Consider the following 9,353-nt stretch of genomic DNA (forward strand, 5'->3'; position numbering starts at 1 on the left):
AAAAAAAAAAAAAAAAAAAAAAAAAAAAAAGAAGTAGAGCTGGGGTTAGGGCAGTGGTAGACCACCTGCCTTGCTCTAGGTTTGATGCAAAACAAAGCAGTGAAAAGAAGGACAAATGGGAAGACAGCACAGGGCTCACATTCTGACTCTGTCTCATTGGAGCTGAGCAGCTGCTGCCCTGAGTGGCTGTGACCCCCGCTTGTGACACGCCCACAGCCTGCACCCCTTGCTGCTGCAGGACTTGAAGTCCTTTCTTCAGAGCCATTGATCCCCACCGCCCTCCTCACAGCTCCATGGAGAATGAAGCAAGTGCTGCCATTAAGTCCACTTCCAAATGCTGGGTCTGAAGCTCAGAGACTGATTCCAGATTCCATGGCTCTTCTTCTCCAATATGGGTGATAAAACCTGGGTGCTCTACAGCTGAGCTACATCTCCTATCCTTTCATTTTTTATTTGGAGACAAGGTCTTAAGTTGCCCAGGCTGGCCTCAAACTTGCAACCCTCCTGCCTCAACCTCATGAGTAGCTGTGATTACAGGCCTGCACTGCTGTGCCCTGCTCGGTCTCTGGACTCTGGACTCCAGCCCCATCCACCCCACACTTCCACTGGCTTCCATCGCTAGCTCTTCCTGGAACCAGAATCAATAGTTGAAGATAACAGCTTCAGCTCCATCGGCATCACCTTTGTCTTCTTACCTGGATGCCACCAAGACTGCCTCCCGCCTCTCCATCTGCAGGCTGGTGTGGTGCTGCAGGCCCCACTGGGAGACAGTGAAGCACACTGGGAAGAAGACGCAGCCCAGTACAAAAAGCAGGGCCATGACTGCCTGAAGTAGAGAGGGTAAAAAAAGAGTCATGAAAGCACTTCAACTCACCATGTTTCAGGACCTCAGACCCCTTTACCCCAAAGGCCCAAGGCCTTAGGAGGTCCACTTGTCTGTACCCGTTGTAAGCTACCAGTTGTTCCTCTTCTCTAATCTCCTTTGAATCCTTTTTGCACTTTTATTTTTATTTATTTTGAGACAAGGTCTCACTATGTAGCCCAGGCTGACCTCAAACTCGCAGTTGATCCTCCTGCCTCAGCCTCCTGAGTTTTGGAATTACAGGCACGCGCCGCCACACCTGGCTCCCTTACTGGACTTTTAATATCCTCCATCTAGGGCAATTGGACATTTTGTGTTTTATTTTGTTCTGTTTAAACCAACTTGTGACTCCACTCATTTTCCCTGTCGTTCCTGAAGCTGGCCTGGACCAACCCATCCCCCTGCCACTTGAAAACCCTTTCCTGTTCCCCCTCACCGGCTGTGCACCCTTCCTCTGACATGCATCGCTCCTCCATGTGCAGACTTTCCTCGGACTCACCTCTCAGGGACAGGATGGGAGGTCAGTGCCCAGAACTCCAGAAATGAAAGGAGGAGGTGTTCAAACTGTTGGAAATACTCAAAACTTTAAAAAAATTTTTTTTCAAAAAGAAAGCCAAAATTATTATCTCATAAAATGGAAAAAAAAAGTAGAAGAGAACGCTTGAAACCACATTTTTTATATATATATTCTTTGCCTGGAAAATCTCCCAGCCACTCCAAGGAGGACAGGGATGGGAAAGGCCCAGGCAGGACGGAGGGAGTTGGGGCCTGCCATCCTGTACCCCTCCAGTGGCTTTGGAAGGGATCTCCAGGAATACAGGGAAGGTGTCAAACTGCAAGGGTATGAGGCTGCTCCTGCGCTGAGGCCATTGGAGAGGAAGCAATGTCACCCCGCTATTGGTGGACCAGTAACTGACTGTGCCATCCTCTCTTTGGCCAACTTCTTGACACAAATGTCCTATCATTTGCTTCCGCTGGGGAAGGGGTGGGGCGTTTTACCAACTATCGGAGAACTGACCAATTAGAATTTGATGACTTGATTTCAAGGGCGGAGCTGAAAGAAGGTAAAAGAAGGTGAGTAGGGAAAATATGAACGGCCTAAGTAGTTATTGCTTTAAAAGGCAATATAAGGGCCAGGGATGTAGCTCAGTGGTTCCGCCACCTGCCTTTCAAGCCCAAGGACCCGAGTTCCATCCCCAGTACCCAAAATAAATAAAAGGCAATATAAAGTTGGACGCGGTGGCAGGCCCGTGATCCCAGCATTTGGGAGGCGGAGGTAGGATTGCCACGAGTTTTGAGTTTGCGGAATTCGAGGATGGCCTGGGCTATATAGCGAGAACCTGTCTCAAAAAAAAAAAAAAAAAGTACTATAGTCACTGAGTTTCTTAGGGCTGGGGTCACTTTGTCCATAGCCTCTGGCCACACCACCAGGAACAGGTTGGTAAAGAGCTCTGGGTCTCCTCCATTACCCTCTGCCCCTCTGCCTCTTCTCTCATGGAAGCATCTCTCTACTGCTTCTAAAGATTAAGGGTAATATTTGTTTTAAGGAAATGGAAAGTTTATTTTAGTTAGAAATCTATAGACTCAGAGGAAATGTGTTTATTGCCAGCATAAGCAGAACTGCACATATTTAATTCTTCTGTGGTCCTTTCCCTAGAGTTGCCTTCTCATGACCCTAAGAATATCAGGCTATGGGGGCCCTGGGATACCATCTGGGAGTTCAGCACAGCTCTGGACAGGAGAAGAAACTTAACAGTCCAGGTACATGAGGCTTCCTGGGTGGGTGGGGCAGGCAGTCTCACAGCTTGAGGTGGTGCAGCCTGTGTGTGTGTTAGGTGACTGTGGAGGGTGGTGAGTGCCCACAGGACCTCATAGAAGAGCAGCTTTCTAAGTCCTGGCAAAGAAGCAGCTGACAGAAGAGATCTGTTTTTATATTTTTAAAGGGGAGGGGCAGGGTTTCCAGCCAAGGCCCAACACTGTTGTCCCCCTGTCCCCACAGACTGCCAGCTGGAAGTGACACTCCTAGTGAAAAAGAGGGGAACCCTGTGCTAGGAGTCCCCATAAACATGTACTGTAATTCTTTGTATATATATAAAAAGTACTGTAAAGTTTAACTTTGAAAAAAAAAAGTACTATAGGATAATAATTGAAGATGCCAATTTCTAGGGTGGGAGCCTATGGATTTCAAATTCCAAAATCCACATATGAACAAAAATACATACAGATGGGCCTGGTGCCCCACACCTGTAGTCTTCCCCCGCTCCAAAAAAAGGAAGGAAAGAAGAGAGGAAGGTATGTAGGTCAGGGCTGAGGATGTAGCTTAGTGGTAGAGCATTTGCCTAGCCTTCGTGAGGCCCAAGGTTCAATCCCCAGTACCAAAACAAAGCAAACAACAACAAATGAAATAAAAATAAAAACCAGGCTGGCACAGTGGTGCACACATGTAATCCCAGGACTCTGGGAGGCAGCAGGATTGCAAGTTTGAGCCCAGCCTGGGCAAATGAGCAACTTAGTGAGACCCGGTTTAAAAAAAAAAAAAAAAAAATTAATCAGTTAAAAGCCACCAAGTTAAGCCAGGTAAGGTGGAAAGACCTGTAGTACTAATCCCAGCTACTGAGATGGCCGAGACAGGAGGATTCTGAGTTTGAAGCCAGCCTGGGCAGGCTGGGGAACTTGGTGACCTTGTCATAAAGGGGTAGGGGCTATGACTCGATCCTGACCCGGGATTTGAACCCAGGTACCCTGGGGAGTGGAGTGCCCTGCTCTGCATGGTTCACCGTGAAGCTGCAGTACGGAGAATGCACATAAACCACTTCCCATGGCACTCAGCAGCTGGTGTCACACTGGCACCCACAGCACACAAAGCACAGACTCTCGGTCACTGGTTGGTCCTCTCAACCTGTAAACAATTCCCCCACTTTACTGCTGAAAAATCTGAGACTCCAGGAAAAATAATTTGCCCCAGGTCAGGCATCAACCTCAGAGTCAGCCCTGGGCCTCAGCAGGGAGGAGAAGAGAGGCAGAGAGGAAGGAGGAGCTGCGACTTACCTGGACGAAGGGCCGGGCCCAGGCTCTGGGCCGCGTGCTGGGGAAGGTCTGGCCTAACTTCCCTTGGATTCTGAACTCTCACCTACATTCCTTTCTTTCATCATCAATTCTCCTTATTTCAAGGCAAAAGCCCAATGATGCACAAGCCTGTCTGAGAAATAAAGGGTGAGAGGGGAAAGCAGCGCTTAGGCAATGGCTTCCCACTGTCCCCAGAGACCCACAGACACCTCTCATTTCAGCAGTCAGCACATGCGCACACACACATACACACTCTGAACTGGAAGCAAACTATTATTTTTGGTGCTAGGGGTTGAACCCAAGGCCTTGAGCACACTAAGCATGTGCTGCACCCCAGCCCAGTGATGCTACCACAATGCCGATGTGTCCCTAGGCGGCATTTCATGTGTCATGCCCCCAGCCAGTGCTGGTCATCATTTCACAGTGCACCAGTGGGTGATGTCCCAGGTAGGAAAACCTTCATGTACAGCAGTGTTTCTCAGCTTCATTATTCACGACTGCTCCTCTAAGGAAGTCTTTAGAATTTTTTCCTAATCGCTTACCATCAGGAATTTTTTTTTTTTTTTTTTTTGGTTTTGTGAGACAGGGTCTCACTATGTAGTTGAGGTTGATCTAGAACTCACTATGAAGCCCAGGCTGGTCTCGAACTCACAGCGATCCTCCTGACTCAGCCTCCCAAGTGCTGGGATTACAGGCGTGCACCACCATGCCCAGTTTAATAACTTTAATTTTAATAATTTCAGCTGTGCATGGTGGCGCACGCCTGCAATCCCAGCACTTGGGAGGCTGAGGTAGGATGATTACTATGAGTTTGAGGCCAGCCTGAGCTACATAGTGAGTTAAAGGCCAGCCTGAAACACATAGTGAGACCCTGTCTCAAACAATAATAATTTTAATAACAAGTATACTGTGTATCTCTTAATGTATATCTGTGCTTCATATATAAAAAAGAGAAAGATTTGTTTTGTCATCCAAGAATGTGTGTGTGTGTGTGTGTGTGTGTGTGTGTGTGTGTGTGTGTGTGAGAGAGAGAGAGAGAGAGAGAGAGAGAGAGAGAGAGAGAGAGAGACATGGTCTGCAGTCCTCCTGCCTCAGCTTCCCAAATGATAAAATCACAGGAGTACTCCACCACACCTGGCCCAAGAACCAATCCTTTCCACTTTGGGAGCAATATTACCCCCATTAAGAACACAAGAGACCGCACCACACTGATGTTCTAAACCACCCTTACACACACTGACATGACAAACATTGAGATCACCTTAGTTGCATTTTTCAGATGAGTAAGTCCAGGCTGAGGGGCTGTATTAATTATTGAAATGGCTGATAATCAGACTAGGCACCTAGAAACTTACCAAGATTCCAGCTTGGCCTCTTCTCCAAACCTTTGTTTCCTTGTGAAAAATGATGAAACTGACCCAAAGCAGTGTGCCCCAAACTGCAGTTAGTGGTTTGGGTTTGGTTTTTGCCCTACTTGACCTAACAACAGCAAATATTTGTATGACATTTATTAGCTGCGGGCACCAACCCAAGTCCTACTGTGCACTGTTATTGTCCCTTACAGGAGAGGGAATCCAGGCACAGAGAGCTTGGCTGACTTTCCCAAGGTCACAGAAGGAGTAGTGAAGTGGCACAGCTGGGCTTCGAACCCAGAAGCCTGAACTTCAAAGTGCTTGTTTTGTTTTGTATTTTGGTACACGGTCCTGCTAGGTGGCCCAGGCTGGCCTCGACTCGAACGCACGCCTCAGCCTCCTCAGTGCTGGGATTACAGGCTGGCAACAGGAGACCCAGCTCAGAATGGATGTTTTTAACTTCGTATTCTAAAAGAAACTTTGTAACTATATAGAAAAATAGAAGTGCAGTATCACTTCAAAACAGACAAGTAATAAAATATCGATGCAAAATGGACAGCTATGTTGAAAACATTCTTGCTAGATAGTATCCCCTGCTATTTTGAACTGAAAGTCTGCTCCTCTTGGTTAATAGAAAGAACAAGATAAAATAAGCACAGATAGGTGTTAAAGGGGCCCTGGCCGAAGAAGGAGACTCTCCTGGAGCCGTGGAAGTGTCGAAAGAACTGGAAAGAGAATGACGGGTGTCGTGCACATGTGCCCTTGCTCCTCCCCACCCGCCGTACCGTGCTAGCGAGCAATCTAAAGACCCCTGGCCTAACTGTTCCAGAAGAGTCCAGCCACGCTTGCGTGGAAAGGGAGCCGCACCAGCCTGGCCCGGCCTGGGAGTGCGGCTGGAAAGTTGTGGAAGCGCAGAAGAGGGGCGGTGTGTGGAGCTGTGGAGCTGTGGAGCTGCATGTGCCCTCTCCGCAGCCTCCTCCCTGTCCCCACGGGCCTGCTGCTTTGCTGGGCGCCTAGTTTACTGCTTCCTGACGCTTCAGGTCCCTGCGCTGAATGCCTCCGCACTCATCCCCTGTACCGGAGCACGGGTTCTCAGCCCTGCAGGCTCGCAGTGATATCATCACAGGCTGTAAATAAGTAAACAATAAGCAGCCACAAGTGGCCCGTTCCCCATATGATACCCAGAGAAAGGTTCGATTGCCCCTGCTTGTGCTCCGGGGACTCTGCCAGGGTACCAGCGCGTTTATTATTTAACAGCTTTGTTGTACTTGTCCCAGGTTAGGTACTTTCCAAGCAATTTCATTCCCACCTTGTATCTGTAACACCAGGAGCAGCTAAGGGGTCCGTCAGATGAGGTGGGGACAGGCAACAAAACGTCCAGTCCCCTTCTCCTCCCATAGCCTGGCTGTGTAATCAGGGCCAATTTCAGAACCTCTCTGTCATAAATATATGCATCTCCTGAGCTGGAATCCTGGTTCTGTCTTTTGCAAGTCAGGAACCCTTGCGAAAGGGATTGAACTCCTCTGGTTCTTTGGTTTCTCATCTATAAATGAGGACAATAACAGAACCTCTCCAGCCGGGGATTTAGCTCAGTGGCACCACATCTGCCTTGCAAGGTTCTGCGTTCAATCCCCAGTACAAAAAAAAAAAAAAGAAGAAGAAGAAGAAGAAGAAGAACCCCTAGAAAGGGCTGTGGGACAATTAAATTAAATGTGACATGTAAATCAGCTCCTTTACAAGCATTCATTTTGTCATTCATTGTTTCATCTACTTATTTTATTTACTTATTTTTTTACTAGGAAAGGAACCCAGGGCCTTGTGTATGCTAGGCGAGCTCTCTACCACTGAGCTGCACCCCCAGCCTGTTCTATTTTGTTTGTTTTGCTTTGTTTTTGGTACCAGGGGTTGAACTCGGGTCCTTGCGCTTGCAAGGCAGGCCACCAAACCGCTGAGCTAAATCCCCGGCCCAGCCTGTTCTATTTTGAAAGGAGCTCTTGTTCTATACCAGGTGCTTTACCAGCCCACTCTGTAACCATCACAATGACCGCAGTTCCAAGGATGAGAAACACTCAGGCTCAGTTTGGTCATCCTGCTTCCCCAGGTCACAGCAGCACACAGTCGCAGAACTAGAGGTCCAGACAGATCTTGCCCAGTTCTACAGTGTTTATTTAAAACTGCATCTAATGCTTTCCCACCTATAAAATGGAAAGACATTTCTCCTATCAGCTCCTGTGAGATGAAATAAGATGAAGTCAGTGAAGGGGCCTTTATTGATGCTAGCTCAGTTCAGTACAGCTTCTTTATCCTCTCAGGGTAATTCCTAAAATACAGGCCTTCCAGTTTCATAATGAGGAGTCTGGTGAGCTTCTTCTTAATCTCTAGGAGGCAGAATTGTCTGGTGGCCAGAAGAGAGGGCTGGAAGTGTTAGATCAAATCAGAACCACTGGGAGCCACTCCCACACCAAGCCTGCCAAGTTAGATTTCTTTCATCTTTGGGGCTTCTCTTTGTCTCCCATCTCTCACTCACCCCATAATGCTCAGGACCATGGAATCCTTTTCTCCCTTCGTGGGGGCGGGGGGCAGTGCAAACTGCCCTGTGATAGCACCTGACATCTCCAGCTCTAAACTTGGGGAGGAGACCGACTGGTTATGTGGCTATGATAGTCAGTTTCAGGCACTTGTCAATGCAGTCAGCACATGTTCAATTGGCTAGAAGTAAGGCCTTAGCCCTAGGGCACGGACATCACACCCTATTGGTTTGCCTGGCTGCAGGCTGGTGCGGTGTGCTGTCCGCTCTCCTGCATAATGTAGGAGCCAATGGTAGGAACCAAACACCATCAGCAGTGAATCTGACCACTGTAGGTCCTGGACGTTTCCAGAGCCCTCACCAAGGCTGATGTCTCTGTTGGCAGCTGTTGGCAGCGGCTGAAGAGAAGATGGGAACTTGAGTCGCCAGAGGCATTTCCTGGGCTGTGGTGGCTACTGTCCTCATCCTGGTCCTTGGGACTCTATTAGACAAGAAGATGGGCCCTGAAGGTAATCTGATCCTAACTTGAAATCAACTGGGTACAACTAGACTTCTGTTTTGGGGGCTCACAGTCCCCTCTGAGAGGGCTGGAGGAGGCAAAGGGAGGGACTGGGCCTCTCTCCAAGTGACGGAAGTGGGAAGGGTCATTGATGATCCAGGGTCCTAGCAATTTCTATGGCAGCCTCATGGCCGCAGGAAGACCCAGAGACAGCAGCTGTGGTGAGGTGCACCAGGTAGGGATAGAAGTAGGTAGACAGTGGCACTGCATGCATGGGGAAATGCCAGATGCAACAGTGGCAGAGGGAATCTGAGGCTTCTGTGGGAATTGCACTTGTGTGAGAGGTGAGAGTGCATGCATGTGCGTATATGTGTGTGCAGGTCCACTGTATACAGAACCAAAAGAATTAGGAGTGAAAGAGGAAGGCTGAGTGCCTCAAAAGCTAAAGAATGCAGGGCATGGTGGCACACACCTGTAATTAAAACTGCCAGCTACTTGAGAGGCTGAGGCAGGAGGATGGAAAGTTTGAGACTCTCTATCTCAAAATAAAAGATAAAAAGGACTGGGAAGGGCCAAGAATTTAGCTCAGTGGTACAGCCCTGCCTGGGAAGCAAAAGGTCCTGAGTTCAATCCCCTGTACCAAAAAACAAACAGAGCTGGGAAGGCAGATATGATGGTACATACCTGTGATCCCAGGATTCAGGAGGCTGAGGCAGGGGGATAGCCACATGTTCGAGAATAGCCTGGGCTACGTAATGAGTTCAAGGCCAGCCTGACCTATGTAGCAAGACCCTATCTCAAAAAACAAAAACAAAATGAAAAAGGGCTGGGAATGTGGCTCAGCGGCAGAGCAACTGTCTTGCATGCTTGAGGCCCTGGATTCAATTCACTGAGGGAGTGAGGTGTGGGGAACACGGCAGCTGGACATGACAGCACTAACACTTCATTTACAAAGACAGCCAGATGCGAGTCTCAGAATCAGTGAGTATCGCTCACCTGGGTCCCCAAGGCTAGGTCAAGCACTAGAGCTTGGGCTACAGAGAGACC

The 9,353-nt window shown here is 48.5% G+C and overlaps 1 protein-coding gene across 2 annotated transcripts in view; it reads right to left on the reverse strand.

Moving 5' to 3' along the window:
• The window catches only part of Tlcd3b (TLC domain containing 3B), a 12,123-nt gene extending 8,062 nt beyond the window's left edge, over nucleotides 1–4,061 (reverse strand). Inside the window, exons 1-3 of one of the 2 annotated variants that reach the window (XM_033758501.1) lie at nucleotides 3,911–4,061; nucleotides 1,362–1,426; nucleotides 696–826 (exon numbers count right to left, since the gene is read on the reverse strand). In XM_033758501.1, the coding sequence (XP_033614392.1) occupies nucleotides 696–820 (125 nt within the window). In that variant the 5' untranslated portion in view covers nucleotides 821–826; nucleotides 1,362–1,426; nucleotides 3,911–4,061. The remainder of the gene's footprint in view (nucleotides 1–695; nucleotides 827–1,361; nucleotides 1,427–3,910) is intronic. The other variant, XM_010617348.2, reaches the window with a different exon arrangement.
• Between the last annotated feature and the right edge of the window lie 5,292 nt (nucleotides 4,062–9,353).

Source organism: Fukomys damarensis, unplaced genomic scaffold (assembly GCF_012274545.1).
Source record: "Fukomys damarensis isolate Sample0158 unplaced genomic scaffold, DMR_v1.0_HiC HiC_scaffold_34, whole genome shotgun sequence".
NCBI lineage: Eukaryota > Metazoa > Chordata > Mammalia > Rodentia > Bathyergidae > Fukomys > Fukomys damarensis.